Raw genomic sequence first — 22,776 nt, forward strand, 5'->3', positions numbered from 1 at the left:
AGGTACAGCCATTATGGGTCGTGGTTGTTCGAAGGCTGTGCCGTGTTATTCGTTTATTGTGTGGTGTGTATTAAAATAAATGTGCGTAAAAACTCTTTAGACAATACACGTGTGTTTGTGTTTAATCTGTGTGAGATTTTATATCGGTGAGTTTTTTTTTTAATATCATATTTAGATATAAATATATTTTAATATTTAAATAGTGGTATTATATGCTGTAATATTCTCTGTTCTGTCTCATTAAAAATGTAAACGAATTCCTCCATATATGCGCGTTATATAGATCTCTAAGCCTTACATAAAGATCAAAATTATTATATCTATTCGCCCTTGTGTAAGGCCTTAGATTAAGGGTAGGGCTAAGTTACTACGTTACAAGTTAAACCTATGACGCAATTTATTGAGTACGTATAACAAAAACATTGCTATCGTTACTAAAATATATCGTCGATAAGTTTAAAAATGTTATAGGTAATTAAAAGTTCGAATTGTTCTAGAAATCTTTCGTTAAAGACGGTCTTAGTTTAAAATTTGTAACCAGTGTAATCACAGGCACAAGGGACATAACATCTTAGTTCCCAAGGTTGGTGGCGCATAGGTGATGTAAGGAATGGTTAATATTTCTTACAGCGCCTTTGCCTATGGGCGGTGGTGACCACTTACCATCAGGTGGCCCATATGCTTGTCCGCCAACCAATGCCATAAAAAAAAAATGTTTAAACTCTGACGCAAAAAGCTGGTGGTCATGGCTCTGAGTCTGTAGTTGTCTGATAAAACGTTCATGGAACGAATTTTGATTTGTGGCAATGAGACCGCTGTTATTATTATTATTAAAGCTGCAAATATAGCTTACAATAATCGGGCTATTAGAAATATTGCGGAATATTCGTGTATAATGGTCTAAATTTAATTGATGTCGCTGATCATGTTTAAAACAGAGAAAATGATTAGCCGAGTAAAAAGGCGTGTGAGCTAAGTTCGTGGTACGGGAGATTAAACAAAGCCTTCTTTCAAACTGTAACTGTTAGTGAGAATTGGTACTCCCAAAACCTATTAACTTCGAACGAGATCTATAGCCTTATGAACTACCTAAATGACTTACGTTGGTCAAGTAATTTCAAAGTAAATAAGTCAAAGATTTTATTAATATGTCATATAAAATTTACTGTATATATTCTTGAAGTCGTCTTAATTAAGTACGTGTACCAATAGCCCATATCATTCTATCGACTATAAACGATAATGTAATAATAGATGCGTCTAAATCGGTGTTGTAATTGTTGTATTAATCTGGAATAAACAAATAAAACCTAGCACTTTATAAAATTGATATATTTTTTATTTATTACTAGCTCTGTTAAACGTTAAACGTTACCGTTTCTTCCCCGGTCGGGTCGCAGTTATACTCTATAGCCTTTTTCAATAAATGGGCTATTCAAATCGAAAATATTTGTTGAACTAGAAATATCTTTTGGTTATTTATTCGAATAGACATTATATATTAGTATGTAGTAGTTATTACTTATACTCTATTCCAACTTTAAGAGGAGAAAAGCCAAATAAACATCTTTTGACGGCAAATTGACGCGACATCATTGGTCGAGAGCTGGATTGATCTATGATATTCACTATGGATTTGCGAAAAATGACGTTTTGAACGTCAAGGAAGCTGTTATAGTAACTTTAGAAGTACAATAGTCCTTTTATAAATAAAAATATACAATTTCGACGAAACTTCGCGTTTATTCAAAAGATTTTTTAGGTATTTCGAAAAATTATGACAGGTTTTGTTTCGATTTAATTTATTTTTATTTATTTATTTATTGGAAAAGTTACACCATCAACCTCTCAATAAGCACTTAAAAATAATATCTGACTTGGGTAACATAGAAAGTGATACGTCTTTAAAGGTGTAAACAACTAATAATTTTAACTGCAAGATAATAATCTACATTTGGCGCCAAAATTATGAAACCTTATTGAAATTAAACCTCTAATGTCAAATAGTATACATAAGTCCAGTTTGAATTGGAGTTTGTTTAAAACGATTTGTTTTAATTTTGTTTAGGTAACAATTTAGTAAATTACGATAAAGAATTTGTCTGCACATCTACGGCTGGAGTTCTTCACAATGAGACCGTAACAGATCTTCTATGTGCTGCTATCGTCCCATAATCACTGGGACAAAAATCGGCTCACGCTCTTAATATATAAAACCAGCTGTGCCCGCGACTTCGTGCGCGTTGTTTGAATCTATTTTTTTTGAATATTGTAGCGAGATTTTATTTTTATTCTATATATAATTCTAAAATAAAAGTAGCCTACGTTACTCCTTATTACATCCGCTATCTGCCAGTGAAAGTCCCGTCGAAATCGGTCCAGCCGTTCCAGAGATTAGCCGGAACGAACAGACAGACAGACAAAAATTTAAAAATTTAATACCGTGTATACATACACATGCATTTAGTAAAACGCGGTTATTTTAATATTACAAACAGACACTCCAATTTTATTATATGTATAGATATAATACATCAATAGTATTTCTATTGTAATGTCACGTGACAGCGATCGATCAATGCGAACATATTAAATGTCAAAATATTATCCAAGAATCGTGGACTCTGGGGACAAACGTGTATATCGGTTTTATCGACTGTTTTATTTTTTGATTTTAGAGTATGTTGCGCTATCCACCGGGAACGGTTTTTGTTATAATGTTATAAATGATTCAACTGCTTAACGAATGATTAATTTTGTGTCTGGTTAACTGAGTAACACCCACGCACCAGATATTCTAGCGCCAAACAGCAGTACTCATAGTTGTGTTCCGGTTTGAAGGGTGAGCGAGCCAGTGTAACTACAGGCACGAGGGACGTAACATCTTAGTTCCCGAGCTTGGTGGTGCATGGGCGATGTAAGGAATGGTCAGTCCACTTACCATCAGGCCTATATGATCGTCCGCCTAACTATAACTCAAAAAAGTTATATTAGATACTTATATATATATGTAATTTTTTTCTAATAACGTCCCCTTATTTTTTTTACTTAACTTGTTCATGCGTTGAACTCTTTTGTATGGAGAAAGAGTGAACTGATTTTTTTTTTGTATTATTTTAAATATTGACAAAACTGTCTGAGTAGGTACCACCCACTCATTATGCATTCTACTGCATTATAAGTACCTACATATGTTTTTGTAGGTACTTATAATAAATTTATTTGTAGTTCCTACATAGTATAAAACAAAGTCGCTTACCGCTCTCTGTCTGTCCCTGTGTATGCTGAGATCTTGAAAATTACACAACGGATTTTGATGCGGTTTTTTTCAAAAGATAGATTGATTCAAGAGGAAGGTTTATATGTATAATACATGCACAATATAGTAGAGAAACACTGGCTTATTTTCGAATCAATTTTAAGCATTACAGCATTAATCCTTATCCAATTAAATATTTTAAATACATTGTGATTTTCGAAGTGTTAACTTGTCATGGGGGGGTAAACCGCTTCGTTACGTAACGCGTTACGGCGCCAGTCTGTCTGTCTTCCCTTTTCTCTTACGCACATGCAGCAGCAGGCAGGCAATAATGACACTAATAAGGTACGTAAACAAAATTCTAACGTACACATTCAAGAATTACATAAAATTTATGTAATTATTTTTTCTCGAGTTAAACGATTTCAATATTAAACAGTTCAACTTGGATTAGTTCTAGTTATCACTGTTGTAGGACATCCCGACTCCCGAAACGTGCACGTTAATTTTTAAATTGGATAGTTAGTTTCGGAGTTTGTAACAACAAACCTACAAACTAACATATAACTATGATATGCTAATAATTGGTAGATATTCTTAAAAATTACATCTCTATAACCTTCGTAACTCCAATGTAATCGAAACGAAGCCTTCTTCAGAAAAAACTTACAATAACATTTTTAGAATTTTAACCCAAAGACGTAAAAAAACGTAAAGAAATGTTTAAATGAATACATTCACCCACGCGTTCGAAAGTTACGCGCGATTTTGTGCCTTATTGCGTTGGGATAGGGTTTAGAGTGTGTTTTTTTTCGTTTGTTTTTTGTCTCGGCTTAAAATGTTTCAAGTGCCATATGAGTTGATCGTGATTTCGTTTTGGTGACTTTGTTTCGTACGTGGTTTTACTTGTGATATTTTATCGTTACATTTTGATATTATTGTTAATTGAAAAATCAATTCTCTTTCTCTCTCTCTCTCTCTTTCTCTCTCTCTGACACTTTGTAAGTCATTTTTTAGAAATTCGATTTGTAAAGAAAAGTCAACACGATAAAAATATTTATATAATTTGACCTGTTAGCATGTGTGGATCAAATCTCATGTCCGTCTACAGATATAAAAAGCTTAAAGCTCATATCAAAAAAGTATTGATGAATAAGGCATACTACTCGATACAAGATTACATTAAAGATAATAAAGCGTGGACTTCTAGGCAGAATATATAAAAAAAATGATTGCTGTTTCCTGAAAGAGTAACTACTGAGTTTCTTGTCGGTTCTCGGTGGAATCCACTTTCGGAACCGATCGTAGATTTAAATATAATTCAACTCTGTAACATCACGATTCAAAAATGTCTCTGCAACTAACTCTTAAGCTAGTAATATTATGTTGAAAAGGTTTCTCGACTTTATTATTAAAATAAACACATAAAAAACATTGAAATGGATGTTAACGAAAATTTAAGGTCACTGATTCTCAAATTTCAAGCGCTACGGAGTATTATGTAAATGTATTTATAAGTGTAAGTTTGGAGAGGCGTGGTCAGGGGATGAGGGATTGAATATGAATCTATAATATTTATTAAAAAAAATGTGTTTTTTTTTTTTTTTATAAGATCTGATTCTTACTAGTTACGTAAAAGCAGGATATTCACAATTATGACGTTATTCATCTAAATTTAAAGCGACTTAATCTGCTTCAAGTAGGCTTCTACGGGTACTTTTGAATTTTGGAAAGTAAAGCTACGAATTTTAATTTAGATTCCACCGAGAAGAACCGCTGAGAAACTCAGTAGTTACTCCTTTCTGACATTTGAGATACGTCGTATGAAAACCATTATACTAAAACCTTCCCTGAAACTCGCGTCTATTGGTATGAGTTTTATGTATTTTGGTTTAGTCGTTTTTTCGGTTAGAAATTACCAAAAAAACAAACTGTTATTCTTTTAGTATGGATGGATGCCTTAGTCTTATTTGTGTCTGAAAACTGGAATTACTTTTATACATAGCTGATATCGGTCTCTGTAGGTTCATAGTAGCGTTAGCATTCGCAGCCTGTAAATTTCCCACTGCTGGGCTAAAGGCCTCCTCTCCCTTGAGGAGAAGGCTTAGAGCATATTCCACCACGCTGCTCCAATGCGGATTGAAACACAGATGTGGCAGAATTTCGTTGAAATAAGACACATGCAGGTTTCCTCACGATGTTTTCCTTCACCGCCGAGCACGAGATCATCGGTTAAGATGCAAGCGTTCTAACCACTGGGCCAGGTTCATAGTATTGTTTTAATAGATATCTATATTGTTCCTGCACTTTGAATTTGTAATATCTTCGACAATAATAATTTCTATTACATGATTCTTTGGCTCTTAGGTTATAGATTGCGCGAATAGCCCTTTTCTGCAGCACAAATATACTATGGATAGCGGCTACATTACCTCCAAAGCATAATACCGTAGGACATTATACTGTAAAAATAACTGAAATAAACTAGGCGAGCCGTATCAACATCGGTAAATAATCTAATTCTTTTGACCGCAAATGCCGCAGAACTCAGTCTACTCGCCAATCCGTTAATATGGGGGACTTGGCAAACTTGGCATCAACAGTAAGGCCAAGAAATGGATCCATCGATTCCCCATTGATAAGTACACAAGCTTACAGTTACATGGGCGATATTTATCTATATTGAATGCACAATGTATTTAAGGTACTTACATGGATAAGGATTAATGCTGTATTGCTTAACATCGCTTCTTAAATAAGCCTTTATTTCTTGTAAGATATGAAGGATAAAAATGTTTATTGTGGGTTACACGTAAGAGATAGACATATACCACCAAGGACGTTTTTGTAGACCTTTTAAAGTGTACAATACTGTTGTACATTATTTTGACCTATCTCGTAGGGTTCAGCCAGCGTTTGTAATGTAAGCGGAAAATGTGTTTATTTACGACATCACATTAGAAACCTCTAAAATTATCAGTGTTTCTCTACTATATTCTGCATGTATTATACATATAAACCTTCCTCTTGAATTACTCTATCCATTAAAAAAAACCGCATCAAAATCCGTTGCGTAGTTTTAAAGATCTAAGCATACATATGGACAGACAGAGCGGGAAGCGACTTTGTTTTAAACTATGCACTGATATATTTCTGTACATACATAAATTAATATCAAATGTTCTCAACGAGGCCATTAATATTAATAAAGTTTCAATTGCTGAAACAATTGAATCTAATTCACATTAGAGAGCCGCCATCTTTATATTTCTATCTTTCGTCTCTTTCGCACTTGTTACGTTTTATGTTATGCCGTCTCCTTCCAGGAAGGAATGGTTAGGGTGACGATGAATTTTTGCTATTAGACGGTTTTCTTGTTGATAATATTCTTTATTAATAATTTACTTCGTTATTAATGTTTTGTTTTAGGAGTGAGGTATTAGAATAGGCATTCTTTGTGCAACTCAAATGGATAGGTGCCACCCACTCTGGTATATTGTATCCCCAAACAGTAATACTTGGTGTTGTTATGTTCCGATTTGAAGGGTTAATGAACCAGCTTAACCACAGCTACAAGATACCAATACCGATGTAAGGATAGCGACAGTCTATATAGTTGACCACTTAACATAAAGAGACCCATATCAACTTACCTATTACAAAGAAAAGTGCATGGAACGAGCATGTTTAATTAAAATCAAATCTAACTAAAACTATATATGGACATGTCCGGACAATTTTATAAAAACGTGGCCACCCTAATTTTATCGTGCTCACCTAAATTACAATTCGTTAGAGCGAGACGGATTCGTTCGCTATCCTCCCTCTCATCCCTTTGACATGCCGACATGGGACCAAATTACGTCTTGCATCTGATGTTATTTGTTGTAGGGTGTTTTTTTTTTTTTTCAATAATTCGTTTCATTTTTTGTCAAGGAGGTTTTGCTCGTTAAATGTTTTTCTTTTATTGTCCTTTGGGATGTAGAGCTATTATATATGTACGTCAAACTAATTATATAGTATATGCTAAAAGAAGAACTACTCTATCTCGAGAAATACTCTTAAAATATGTCATTATAATGGTGACTCTCAATTAGACCGCCTGATGGTAAGTGGTCACCACTGCCCATTAATCCTTAATGCTCACCAACCTTGAGAACGAAGATGTTAGGTCCCTTGAGCCTGTAACATTTGTTCAATAGATTGTGTTGTTGCGGTGGAATTCTAATTAGTGGGGGGGGGGGGGGGGGTTTATATTATATTTTTACATTAGCAGCCTGTAAATTTCCCACTGCCGGGCTAAGGCCTCCTTTCCCTTTGAAAGTTCTGGAGCATATTCCACCACGCTGCTCCAATGGTGGAATAAACATGTGGCAGAATTTCGTTGAAATTAGACACGTGCAGGTTTCCTCAAGATGTTTTCCTTCAGCGCCGAGCTCGAGATGAATTATAAACACAAATTGAGCGCATGAAAATTCAGTGGTGCCTGCCTCACTTGGGGTTGCCTACCATCAAGGAAATGCTTTGGATGCCCTGCATGACATATAGACACGAGGATCGGTTAATATATCTTACAATGGCAAAGGCTTTGGATAGAGGTAACCATAAAATATACCATCATGTATACATTTGCAAGTTCCCGTATAATCTCCACATAGTATAAAGCGAAGTCGCTTCCCGCTCTGTACGCTTGGATCTTTAAAACTACGCAACAGATTTTAATGCTGTTGTGGTCAATGAACAGAGCGATTCAAGAGGAAGGTTTACGTGTATAATACACGCATATTATACGGGAGAAAAGCCTAGAATTTCAACTCTCCCAGCCGGAGGAAGAGGATAATTTTTCATTGTATGTATGTTCTTCAAATAGTTAAATATAGATACCGTGTGAACCCGCGCTATGTACCTAGTCTAAGTATAAACAAACAGTAGTAGATATATAATCGTATAACGAAATAGAATTACATAATTCAGTATCTCCTAAACTGGCACAAAGCACAACCTTGACAATGATCGTCGACGGTCACGAAAGTGAATTTACCGAACTATTGACTCTGAATCTATATATATAAAATTGTCCGTCTGTTCCGGGTGACCTCGAGTACTATTTCGGTTCGGACGGAATGGGGGGGGGGGGCGTGTTGTATTGTGAAAATTAAAAAAACTCTAATTGATTTATTTACAGTTTGTAATTAAATTTGCGTAATGGATTTTGTTTTTTTTTTTTGGTTAAAGATTTTATTGACCACCATTAGGTAAATGGGACGAAAGGCGGACTTATGCCTGAAGGCATTCTCTGCCAGTCAACCTTTAGGTCGAACAGAATACAATGAAGGCTTTACTTAATAATTGACAATACATAAGAATATACAAGAGCCGAGATGGCCCAGTGGATAGAACGCGTGCATCTTAACCGATGATTTCGGGTTCAAACGCAGGCAGGCGCCACTGAATTTTCATGTGCTTAATTTGTGTTTATAATTAATCTCGTGCTCGGCGGTGAAGGAAAACATCGTGAGGAAACCTGCATGTGTCTAATTTCAACGAAATTCTGCCACATGTGTATTCCACCAACCCGCATTAGAGCAGCGTGGTGGAATATGCTCAAACCTTCTCTTCAAAGGGAGAGGAGGCTTCAGCCCAGCAGTAGGAAATTTACAGGCTGCTAATGTAATGTAATGTAAAGAATATACATATCTATATATAAAACTATGGAAAAAAACATATACATATATCTCATCCTGCCCTCATCTCAATTTTACTTGGGGTCCAAAGATACCGGTTCGATATGTAGATCCGGCAAGGAACTTACCATTTGTTTTCATGCGTACGCCACTCCGAGGTCCGAGGGGTTCGATTCTCGGCCTAGTCGATGTTGTAAAATTTTCTTTGTTGTCTTTGGTCTGGGTGTTTGTGGTACCGTCGTTACGTCTGATATTCCATAACACAAGTGCGTTAGCTACTTACATTGGGATCAGAATAATGTATGTGATGTTGTCCAATATTTATTTGTTTGTACAATTAATTCTGAAAACATAAAATACGAACTTATACAATTCGTTTCGACATGATTACAGAACCAAATATATGTACGGCGTGTCTAATTTATCCTTATGTATATACCTAAAATAACTCCCTCGTGATTGGTCGGGCGTGAAGGACAAAATGGCGGACGGTGTTGGTTTTTTATTCGTATCCGACGAGGGATAATCGATTTTAATTCGACTTTTTTTTTGTCATTTCGATTACGGGGAAAACGATTATTTTATTTAAGTTTACGATTTTATGTGTGTTTTTTTGTTACGTGTGTGTGTTTAAGTTGGTAATGTATTTAGAAGCGACATTTTCGTTCACTATATGTCCCGGTGGTTAGAACGCGTGCATCTCAACCGATGATTGCCGGTTCAAACCCAGGCAAGCACCACTGAATTTTCGTGTGCTTAATTTGTGTTTATAATTCTATTTGTGCTCGGCGGCGAAGAAGAACATCGTATCCATCAACCCGCATTGTAACATCGTGGTGGAATACACTCCAAACCAAATCCAAAGGGAGAGGAGGCCTTAGTCCAGCAGTGGGAAATTTACAGGCTGTTACTGTGACTGTGCATGTCTGACTAATATTATGAAGATGTTATATTTGTTGGTTTGTATGTAAGGGGTAATCTCTTGCAGTAATGATTCGATTCTAAATATGTTTTTACCGGTAGAAGGCTAATTTACACCTGAGCGCTACGGAGTGTAAATTATATTCATATCATATAGTTCTTAATAATAAATTGCTATTGTGCGAAGACGGTGTTGCTAGTTTTAATAATAAAAAGAAGTACTAGTATAAATTTAAAGCGCGTGAAACATCGAAGCGCGGCTTCTTATATAACAATTCTAGCTGAATCTGCGTCTTGATCCGTTACCACTTCCAACCCCCGTTTTACCCCTTTAGGGGTGGAGTTTCGTAAAATCCGTTCTTAGCGAATGTCTACAGTCTATTGGGAACTTACCGGCTAAATTTCAAGTTTGTAGTCGTTATGGTTTTTAAGATTTCGTATTTAAACATTGAGTGGTATTTCGCTCTATTACATAGTATAAAACAAAGTCGCTTACCGCTGTCTGTTCGGATGTATGCTTAGATCTTTAAAATTACACAACGGATTTTTATGCGGTTTTTTGTTAATAGATAGATTGATTCAAGAGGAAGGTTTATATGTATAATACATGTACAATATAGTAGAGAAACACTGATAATTTCATTTTTGCGCTTACATTGCAAATCCTTGCTAAACCCTACGAAATGGTTTAAAATAATGTACTACAGTATTGTACACCTTAAAAAAGTGTACAGAAAACACTTTTTTATCCTTTACGAGAAATAATGGCTATTAAGAAGCGATTTTAAGCAATATAGCATTAATCCTTATCCAATTAGGTACCTTAAATACATTGTACATTTAATATAGATCAATACGGCCCTTTACAGCGTGTAATTTAAATGAATATTTTCGAAGATATTACAGATTTAAAACGCAGGGACGTAGCGGTTTGTATTGTCTAACTGAAAAACTGTGAACGTTGTAAGAGATTCTGAAGTGTATTTAGTATCAGCATTGCACCCGTGCGAAGCCGGGGCGGGTCGCTAGTTAAATCATAAATTATATCTTTTAGTCATATTCATGAAGGCTTCGATCGCGTTTTAAACGTTGGAATAATAAAGTAGTTTAATACTTCCCTTGGAATTCAAGCTGAATAGACAGACATAATTTATTTCTTATTTATTTAAAAATTCTATTTTCGAAATGTAAATTCGAATTTGGAACATCCATTTATTTATCCAATCAGAAGAGGCGTTCGACGTCTTAAAATGTTATCGAGATCACTTTATCTCGGTTTAATGTGATGACTTTAAGTAAACAGACACAAATCTTTTTTTTTTTTTTTGCCGACGGTAGACCGTAGGCCGTAGACAATGGAATTAAAAATGTAATCCTTCTTTTGTTTTTTTTTTTTTTCTCAACTACCGTTATGTACCGGCAATAGTTGTCAACGAATGATTTAACCGCCTCTTATAGAAAAGGGTTGTTAAAATATTAAAAATGTGTTATTTTGGATGGACGTTTTGTGGCAATCGTGATTGAAACTTTGAACGGATCTCAACGATGAGTCCAGATAGATTTGTAGTCTGGATACCACATAGGATACTTTGGAAAATGATTTTTTTTATATCATCGGCAGACGGACAAGCAAATGGGCCCCCTAATGGTAAGTGGTCACCATCGCCCATAGACAATGGCGTTGTAAGAAATATTAACCATTCCTTACATCACCAATGCGCCGCCAATGCGCTGCTTGGAAACTAAAACGTTACGTCCCTTGTGCCTGTAATTACACTGGCTCACACTTCAAACCGGAACACAACAATACTGAGTACTGCTGTTTGGCGGTAGAATATCTGATGAGTGGGTGGTATATATATACACCTAACTACTACTGTAACTCTGTCCATCTGTGTGCTTATCCGGTTTGCCACAAGTTGAACTCTACCCAGGCTTTTTTATCTAACACCTGATGGACATGTTAAACGTGAGCGAAGTCGAAGGCGACGCCTAGTGTTCCGTGAAATAATACACCCGCACGAGCTCGAACAACAAATGTTCATAAATTAAAATAAATTTTAAACTGTCAATCGTGATCTTAACTACTGGTCATTATATTACCCAAAATGTTTAATCCTTTCACGAGTAATGGGATTACGGTTGACCATTCAAATTAGGGGATCCTTTATTGACGCGTTTTTTTTTTCACGAACGGTTGACATCTTTAAGCTTCTGGCTTGATTGTCTGGGAACAATTCGTATTGTCGCCGTTTTGACGACTTTTTTTTTTTCGTTAAAACTGTTGCTTTGAATATTCGGTTTCGTGGTTTTGCGGAATTTTGGGTGTTCTTCTAAAATTGATAACGATAACATCAAATTATAGCTGGTTCTGAGTTTCTTTCGCCGGTTCTTCTCAGGTCCGAGGTGCTAAATTCCGAACCGGTGGTAGATTTTTGACAATCAATAAGCAAGTGTAAACACTTCTATATTGAATAAAGATTTTTGACTTTGACTTTGGTCTAGAAAATTCAGAAAGGTATATTGATTAAGGGTATCGACCTGACCGGCTTCGAACTTATATCCTCTCGAACTGATAAGTAATGTAATATTCTACCAGTGAAAACATTCTTAGAACTAGATCATTGGTTCCAGATATAAGCCCCCACATACAAACAGACAGATTACCTCTTTAAAATATTGGTATAGATATACGTTTTATTTTGCGTTTGTTCTGCTTCATGGTGACCATTTATAATCCTGTATATAAGTGGTCACCATCTCGCAAATACCATCAAAAGATTACTTATTTGCAGAATTCATAACGTTGCCCTCAATTTTCCAGGTGAATACGTCATCCAAGGCGAGCTGCCCCAGCAGTTGGTCAGCGAGGAGTCACGTTTCGATCTTCTCGAAGAGGCGCTTCAGCTGGTCGAGCTAGGGGACGAGGCGGACAGCAAAGATGAGACCCAGGTCAGTGCGAGTATATAAATATTTTATTATATCATCATTTATATTTTAATTAGCACATTTATATATATTAATAAAATCGCTCTCACCCAGATAAACCCGTGAGGTTTAGGTTATTACTGTAATGTATTGGACAATAAAAAAATATTTATTTTAAATTGGTACGTGGGCTACCTGATGCCGAGTGGTCAACGGTTCCCGCAGACATTGGGAGATATATTAAGCATTCCTTACATCACCGATGCGCCCACCGACCATGGGAACTAAGATGTTATGTCCCTCGTGCCTGTAGTTACACTGGCTCACTTAGCCTTTATTATTATATTGGTTGGACGTATGATGAGTGGGTTGTTTATTTATTTGGGAAACAAACAATTATAATTACACTTAAAAACAGAAAGTAAAACAGTTATACTTTAGTAATATGACGTAAACTAAATTTATTTTCGCTAATATTTGAGTTAAATACATCTAATTCTTTACAATGTATACCAACCCGTCGGATTTGTACGCAGTTATACCACCAAGTCCTAAATTAAGTCTCTCCGCAGGCGGTAGAGGGCAGCAGCGGTACCAACATGTTGCACCCGGCGATGCGGCATGTGCCGCACCACCCCCTCGCCCACTACCACAACCAAGTATGTAACATTTTTAATATATATATATATATATATATATATGTATGTATATTATATATGTTAATTAAATAGTGCGTTCACATGAGTTTCGATTTTCAAACGATTTGAACGGTTTGACTGTGTAAGGCTGTAGTTTCAATTAAATTTAAAATGTCATAGGTACGACCCTGACCCCTTGGACCCCTAAGCTTTAAGCTTAAATGGAAAGGTCAATAGGTTTATTAGTAATTCCGTTCAATGGGGGTATTACATTAAAAATAATAATAATTGAATCAAATTTTTTTAATTTGTATCGGGCCTTTTTTGTATAAGTTTTGAATTTTTTTTTTTTATCGTCTTATGTTGGTTGACTAATATCTGACCATTTAAATCCAGTATAACGAGAATTGTTTCTTAAACTCGTTTTAATGTTTTTTAATCTATTTTATTATTTTTAAACCATCACTCGAAGGGTTAGAATTTGGGGTGACGATCTAAGCGAGTTAGGCCGCAGTTTCAGCTAGTGTTTTTATGAAGTTATTCTTTCTATCATTACACATTTTTTTAAACATCGACTTGAGATACGATCGTAGCGGCGCCTGTATTTTTTTTTCACCGTCACGTCGAAAATCCGTCGATATTAAAAAAAAAAATCGAATGACAAATGGTTTGGTTAAACGTCTAAAGTTTAAATGCCACACACATTGAACGCTGGCGTCGTTTACGAAGATTCTCGATTCGAAACCACTCCTTGCTGATATTTGCTAACGTAAGCCTGTTCATTTCCCACTGCTGGGCTAAGCTGGGCCTATTGTATGGCTCGTTAACGTTTGTAATATATTATCTTACTTTGTGTAGGTCGAAAATGACAGTTCAGTATTAAATTTCAGTCCGATGTTCTGTGTTAGGTATTATTAAAAAAAAAAGTCAAAATCAAAATATACTTTATTCAAGTAGGCTCTTTTAGGTATTCGGTAAAGCTACCGCCGGTTCGGGATGTAAATTCTACCGAGAAGAACCGGCAAGAAACTCGTAGTTAGTCTTTTTCAACATCTTAAAATACAGTCACGTTTAGTTAAATACAATTATATATGTACGTTATGTCTCCTGCCTGGAAGTCAACAAGCATTAACTCCACGCTTTTTTATCATCTATATAATCTCGTATCGAATGATATGCCTACTTTACCGATGTATTTTTTACAAAAGACTTGAAGTTATGAAACGGCTAACTTAAAAATGCGTTGAATGTTACGAACTTAATTCGAGTTATGACCTATTTGTAAAGGGTCAGAGAGATGACATACTACTATAGTTTTCGACCGTGAATTTGCCCGCACTAGACATGTGTTAGATATCTTACGTCGATTTTTGTAGCTATGATAAGTCAACAATACCAAACAAACAAACACACTCACATTGATAATATTAGTTGGGATTAGGATTGTCGTTACGAAGGCCATTCTTAAAATATCAATCGCCAGTTCGATTCTGTAAGTCACTTCGTACCTCACTTGTGAAATTTTGACATTTTCTTTGCGGCTAGCAAAGTTGATATACTTGGCTTTTCTCTACTAGAATATGTGTTTATCTATACATATAATAAAATTGGAGTGTCTGTTTGTAATATTTAAAAAACCGCTTTTTACTAAATGCATATGTATACACGGTACATATACCTAAATAACATTTTTTACAATTTTTGTATGTCTGTCTGTTTGTCCCGGCTAATCTCTGGAACGGCTGGACCGATTTCGACGGGACTTTCACTGGCAGATAGCGGATGTAATAAGGAGTAACTAAGGCTACTTTTATTTTACAATTATGTATAGAATAAAAATAAAATCACGCTACAATATCCAAATAACTTAGATTCAAACAACGCGCAGGAAGTCGCGGGCTCAGCTAGTTATACATGTATACCTTCCTCTCGAATCGCTCTGTTTATTTATGTAAACCTCGTCAAAATCCGTCGCGTTGTTTAAAAGCGTACAGAGCGTTGAGATGTAGAGATTGTAAATGATAGTAAAAAAAAAAAAAATTCAACGAAATATAACTTGTCTGTCCATTTAGACGGGTCGAGAAGAAGTCGCCATCTTTTTTTTTCAATTTAAAATACAAAAGTTTCATCATTTTAAAATTAAAAAAAATATCACTCGACATTTTCGATTCGAGCGCATCTCAAGTGGAACCTAAGTCAATAATAACATTCCTTAAACGTGAGGTTTTTGAGGTGGATGCCAGTGATGGGATTTCATCGATATCTGTGTTAAGGAAAATTAAATTAATAATATATTTAATTCCTTTATTCAAGTAGGCTTTTAGAAGCACTTTTGAATCGTCATTTAACAAACTATATCAAGTGAAGCTACCACCGGTTCGGAATGTGGATTCTACCGAGAAGAACCGGCGAGAAATTCAGTAGTTACCCTTTATCGATATCTTAAAATCCAGTCGTGTTAGTTAAATACAATTATATATGTATGTCATGTCTCCTGCCTGGAAATCAACGAGCGTTAACTCCACGCTTTTTTATCATCTATAAAAAAATTTAACTAAAATTCCAGGAATAAAAGTAATCTTGATATTCATCATTATAGCTTGTCTGAGTGTCTCTTTAAACCTTTAAATTAATAAAGAAATGTTAAATCAATAGGATTATATTACAATTTAAATTTCGAATTTTTATTAATTTTTTACTGTTTTTTTTTTTTCGTATCTGGGCTTAAATGTTTTTTTCTGCAAACTTTGCGTTGATTTATTTCAGTAATATGTAATAAGTGTATATATATTTGTAAGAGACTCATAAATTAAACGTGTTACAGACAATACACATAAAAAATAAAACTAAAACAACATCAAGTGTTTAGAAACGAAAACTTATTTTTAAACTGTATACAGGCAAATGTATGTACGTATACAGCCAAGAAATATTTTATAAAATAAAATTTTGCAGAATATATTTACCGGAAATAGCTTTAATCCAGTAATTGCGATACTTTTAGTTGTTTGCCCTATATATTAAGAATAAATGTTATCAACCATCTCACGGAGGCACAACGACGTAACGATTTCTGCCATTTTATAAAAGTAACAGAACTTCGTTCCAAACACTACGCTGTATGTAAATCAAAACATCACATTTGTTTGCTATAAAGCTTCCGTATCGAATGTATCGATAATCGAATATTTAAATAGATCAAGTCACTAGCAAAAAATGCTACCGTTGACGCTGTTAACACATCACTTGAACAAACATGTACGGATTAGTGATGGAATTTCGATACATTTATTATGTATGGATTTTCGAAATGATTTAATTTTATTTGGCATTATAAAAGCCGAGATGGCCCAGTGGTTAGAACGCGTGCCTTAACCGATGATTTCGGGTTCAAACCCAGGCAGGCACCACTGAATTTTCATGTGCTTAATTTGTGTTTATAATTCATCTTGTGCTCGGCGGTGAAGGAAAACATCGTAAGGAAACCTGCATGTGTCTAATTTCAATTAAATTAAAAAAAAATTAATAATTAGGCTCGGGTTCCGTCACGGGACACTAATTATTGTAAAAAAACAGCATCGTAAATCTGTTTATTTGAAAAGAGCAACTGTGCGAGTTTCTTGCCGTTTCTTCTCGCTGGAAGCTGCTTACCGAAACGGTGGTAGTGTTTTGATATCGACAATTCAAAAACGCTTCGTTGTGAAGTTTACTCGAATAAAATTGATTTGATTGAACCTGCTTCTTATACGTGAACCATTGCCAATGGTGTTTTTATCATTCGAAGTCAGCGAAGTTATATATCACAGAATTGCATCTCGCAATCATTTTAAACATTGAACGCAATTAAATACGATATTGCGGTGAAACGACGAAACGGACAGACGAACTGACAGCTGCATAGGTGGGCGGAGCCCTTTCGAAACGATATGTCATGGCAGGATACCTGACTTTACGTCTGAGTCATTATCAATGCGGTTTCAATGTTGGATATTATTTTCTTATGTTCAAATAATGATTAGTTATGAATCATCGTTATATATTATATATATAATATGCTTGTGACGTCAACGCATTAAATGATTTTAATATATAGACGCCATTAACTCAGCCACAGGACAATTTTTTCGTTTCATTAATTTACAACATCCAGGGCCCATAACTAGGACCGGACCGTAAGTTTAGGGGGCCCTGGGCTAACACTACTTAGGGGCCCATCTGAGACATATCTGAACGTAGACTTGAATTAAATTAATTGAATTTGGCTGCAAACCATGCGATCTGTTTAATTTAATAAAATTAGGTAATTCTTTCGCATTATCGTCTATTTTTGACTTGAATCCACGGGGCCCTGGGCTGAAGTCCAAAAAGCCATATGGTAGATCCGGCCTCGCCTATAAGATTATCGGAGATATTGTTACATAAGTACTAGTGGGGCGATAACTTGAGGACGAAATACGTTAAACGTAGCCGTTCCGAACTATTCGTTCGCAAATTATTAGTCTAAAGTAACGCCGGCTGAAGTCAGAGGGGACTGAGCGGGGAGCGGGCAAGCGGGTACGTCCGTTGCTGCGTTTATAGGTGTTTGACTAATTTCGAAAATAGTTACTTTTTTTTAATAGCCGTGTGAATTATTTCATTCGAAAATTTTACTTTTTGAAGTGATAACTTCTTGTGGGAGGGTAAACCGCTTCGTTACGTAAGGTAGCTTAGGGGTGGAGTTTCGTAAAATCCGTTCTTAGCGGATGTCTACGCCCTGTAAGGAACCTACCTGCCATATTTTGAGTCTGTACGTGTTATAGTTTCAGAGATTTCATGATTAATAATTTTTCACCCTATACCACGCAGTAGTGTAGTTTACTATCGGCGAAAATATTTTTTTAATTGTATTATTAGTTGCAGTCATTTTTAACTTTGCCGTTTCATAGATTCAAGTCATTTGTAAAAAATACATCGGTAAAGAAGGCATATTATTCGATACGAGATTATATTGATGATATAAAAGCGTGGAGTTAATGCTTGTTGACTTCCAGGCAGGAGACATAACGTACATATATAATTGTATTTAACTGACACGACTGTATTTTTAGAGTTAAAAGAGTAACTACTGAGTTTCTCGCCGGTTCTTCTCGGTGGAATCTACGTTCCGAACCGGTGGTAGCTTTACTTTAAATAGTTTGTTAAATGACGATTCAAAAGTGCTCGTAAAAGCCTACTTGAATAAATTATATTTTGATTTGATTTGATGTACACACAAACAAATTTAAACTCTTAATATATCAGTAAATTACTAGAAGGATAAATTCATATGATTTTTCGTTTAACTGCACATTTGCGTCGGTTAACACAAAGCACCGAGGAATTCTATAAAGTATTCGACCACAGATCTCATGAGTAATTTGATTTCTGATACGAATCGCTTGTTCGCTTTGAACTCGCCGCCTTTATCTCCGATCAGACGGAACATCTCGTCATATTACGATATTTTATTTATACTCTATTACAACCACAAGAGGAGAAAAGCCAAATAAACAACATTTGATGGCAAATTGACGCGACATCATTGGTCGAGAGCCCGATTAATCTGTGATATTCGCTGTGGATTTGCGATTGGCGTTTGAACGTCGACGAAACTGTTATCGGAATTTCGGAAGAAAAATTAAAGTGGATATAAGTAGTTAAGTGTAACAGTGTTGTATTATAAATAGAGATATATTAATCGTAAACTCTTAGTAGTGTTTATAGCTGAGTTATTAGCGAATCGCGTGAAATACGTAAATCTAAGGTTTGTTTATCTTTATTCCTACTTCCATTGGAGTAGGCTTTATGTTGAACTCTACAAGCTTCGAAATGAACAGTCATGACTTAATTGTGATGATTTCATTTTTCACTTTTTGTTTGATGGAAGGGGGGGGGATCTCTGTACCCCTGATGACGTATATGTAAAATTTGATTAGGGTCAAGGCAGGAAGATCTTTAACGCGGCTAAGGGTGTCATGTCTCCATCTCTCTCTCTCTCTCTCCCTCTCCCGTAATATGATTTCAATTTCTTTTTCGTTATTGTTTTAATTGATGCGGGATTATTAATAACGACATTGTCGTTGACGTTTAACTGTAGTCAATCGTTGTTGATTTATTTCATTGTGTCTATTGTTTAATACGTAACTAGCGACCCGCCCCGGCTTCGCACGGATGTAATTCTGTCATTAGACAATACAAACCGCTATGTGCCTGCGTTTTAAATCTGTAAACGGCCATATTGATCTATATTAAACGCACAATGTATTTAAGGCACTTAATTGGATAAGGATTAATGCTGTATTGCTTAAAATCGCTTCGTAAATAAGCCATTATTTAAATAATAATATTAAGTAAATAGGAAATGATAAAAAATGGTTGTTGTAGGGTATCCCTAAGAGATAGACATATACCATCGCGGACCTTTTTTGAAGACCTTTTTAAGGTGTACAATACTGTTGTACATTATTTTGATCTATCTCGTAGGGTTCAGCAAGTTTCGACATCACATTAGAAACCTCTAAAATTATCAGTGTTTCTCTACTATATTGTGCATGTATTGTACATATAAACCTTCCTCTTGAATCAATCTATCTATTAAAAAAACCGCATCAAAATCCGTTGAGTAGTTTTAAAGATCTAAGCATACATTGGGACAGACAGTAAAGCGACATTGTTTTATGCTATGTAATGATGTACTTTGAGCGTATGCTCTTCCTTGGAGTTCATCTTGCTAATATCAAAATTCATCAAATTCGGTTCAGTAATTTTACCGTGAAAATCTTAGGATAATAGACGTAGATATGAGAAAGTTTAATACGTAATGCAATAAAAGCGGCGGTACAGACGGACGAAATGACAAATGTTATTTGGACAAGATTGGACAGGTGACGCCCGGCCACCTGCGTTGTATGACAAATTATTCATTGATATATTATACATGATGTTTTAGATGTTGAGCCGATGGCTGAAAAGAGTTTTATTGACTTTATTTTCAGTGTAATCTATACATATAATAAAATTGGTGTGTCTGTTTTGTAATGTGAAAATGACGAACAAATTAACATTTATTTACGGACGGCTCGACCGATTTTGATGGGACTTTCACTGGCAGATAGCTGATGTAATGAGGAGTAACTTGGGCTAACTAGTATAACTAATTGAGTTTTATTTTATAATTACACATGGTGTCCCAGAAATCAAGGTCAAACCGGCAACAGGCGATAGCTGAATTGATGGATGTTTTCAGGAAAATAAGTATATTTTTTTATAAATAACAAAAAAATTATTGGCTTTTTAAAAAATTCGAGAATTTGATATCCTTTGACAGTCTTTCAAGCTTTGTGACCACGAAGCTTGACCACGTTTTGATTTTTTTTTTGTGTAACGGGTCCCTGAATAACCATTTTATAAATTGTAATTTAAAATCGATACAAAAATGCCTCAGTTTTAGCAAAACATCATTTTATTGTGCAACCATTACGGAAAACAAGATTACATCATCCATCTTAATGTGACCGTCTTGTAAAAAAAAAATGTATTACGCTCTTTTGGCAAGTGTCTTTAAAAGATGCCGCATTTAGTCTGAAATCTAAAATGGTACTACACTTAGTAGACTACGTTAACGTTAGGTAGAAAAAAAAATAGTAACCCAATTGAAAGTTAATTATTTTTATCACTTAAATTGCTGTGGACCGCGTTTGAGTACGAATGTGCCGTGTGTGAGCGAGACGGACAGTGTCATTAGACTTAGAAGACTGTTACTTAAACAAGGACAAGGTTAAAATAGAATTCAGTTATTGGAATCTTAAGTTTATTGACTCATAACAAATGTTCAAATTGTTCGCCTTCAGCCGCAATGCAAGCCCTACGTCTTCTTAAAAGGTACGCATCCGAGCGAAGCTCAGCAACCGCGCGGTTTCCCGCGTTATTTTTCAAATAATTTTAATTTTTTCGATCTTACGAAAGAACTATCGAAACTCCTTCCCACCCCTTTGTAAGAAAACATAAGACATGGTCGACCCCCTCCCCCCCCTAAATCGTCTTACATAATAAATGAATGGCTCCCAACTGTGCCAGAATTTCGTTAATAAATGCATATTGATTTTGAATCACGCTGTATAAGTAACATGTGTATGAAAAAAAAAAAAATCTCCTTAAGTTTGACAAATGATGCGTTGACACATGCGGTCGGTCCGGACAGGTACATTTTTTTTTCATCACCCGCGCCTCCACTTGGTGGTGTGGTGGTCTTTTATCCTTAATATCGGGACCGCTAATTGATTTCGTTTCGAATCTTTTGTATCGATTGCTTTCTGTGTTTTGATGGGGTTTTAAGTATTGATAGGTATTCCTTTGCACAGGACATGTGCGTGCGAACTGTCGAACGCTTCTTCGTGGTAGTCCTTGTTTGATCTTGTTTGCAGTGTGTGGTGGACACACTAAAAAGTCGCTTCCCGCTCTGTACGCTTGGATCTTTTGAACTACGCAACGGATTTTAATGGTGTTTTCGTCAATAAACAGACCGACTCGAGAGGAAGGTTTATGTGTATAATACACGCATTTTATAGCAATTTCAACTCTGCTAGCCGGAAAGATTTTTTATTTTGTTCTTCAAAATAAAAGTTGATAATAGATGCTTATTGTACTTAAATAACTGCCCAGCTATTAAATAAATTAAACTTTGAGAACGATATTCGAATCGGGAAAATCACTAATAATATTTTTTTTAAAGTGTAATCCGCGATCATATTTGATATTCCTACGTTCCTACCACTGAACCATTGCGGCTTCTAAATGTTAACTATTTTTTTTCGAATATCATAAAACCATCACCAACGACACAGAGATCGGCGTTCATCAAACGACGAAATGTTACCGCTAGACAAAAAAATATCGGCATTTTAAGAAAACCCTTCCGTGTAGTAGCAAAATCGCTGTCATTTGTTTTATTGTTGTAAATCTTTGGGGAATATGGCGGGATTTTGGTTAAGGTGAAGGAAATTATGGTTTGCATTGTTACGGCAATGATGCGGACTTTATGGTATCGCAGTCCCAAAGGATTTTGAAAGAACAGTTCGTTAGATAGTGACGGACTTTGTGAAAAATTACTCGCTTTTTTTATCGACTTCTGTCCACGTTCAAAGGTTTAGTTCGTTTAAATTATTTTTATAAGTGATTTAAATCGGTTTACGATTGTTTTCGTTGATTTATGGCCCTTAAACGAGTAATTTATTTAAGAGTCGTTTCTTACTACTTGGTAGGGCTTTGTGCAAGTCCGTCTCCCACTCATCAGATATTCTAACGCTGAATAGATATTTTAATCAAAAAT

At 35.5% G+C, this 22,776-nt stretch overlaps 1 protein-coding gene across 8 annotated transcripts in view; it reads left to right on the forward strand.

The window, feature by feature from the left end:
* The window catches only part of LOC125075265 (segmentation protein cap'n'collar-like), a 134,099-nt gene that overhangs the window by 74,686 nt on the left and 36,637 nt on the right, over positions 1–22,776 (forward strand). For all 8 annotated transcript variants that reach the window (XM_047686973.1, XM_047686966.1, XM_047686967.1 and 5 more), the window contains 2 exons: positions 12,689–12,816; positions 13,365–13,451. In XM_047686973.1, the coding sequence (XP_047542929.1) occupies positions 12,689–12,816; positions 13,365–13,451 (215 nt within the window). The remainder of the gene's footprint in view (positions 1–12,688; positions 12,817–13,364; positions 13,452–22,776) is intronic.

This window comes from Vanessa atalanta, chromosome 30 (genome assembly GCF_905147765.1).
Source record: "Vanessa atalanta chromosome 30, ilVanAtal1.2, whole genome shotgun sequence".
In the NCBI taxonomy this organism is placed as follows: Eukaryota; Metazoa; Arthropoda; class Insecta; order Lepidoptera; family Nymphalidae; genus Vanessa; species Vanessa atalanta.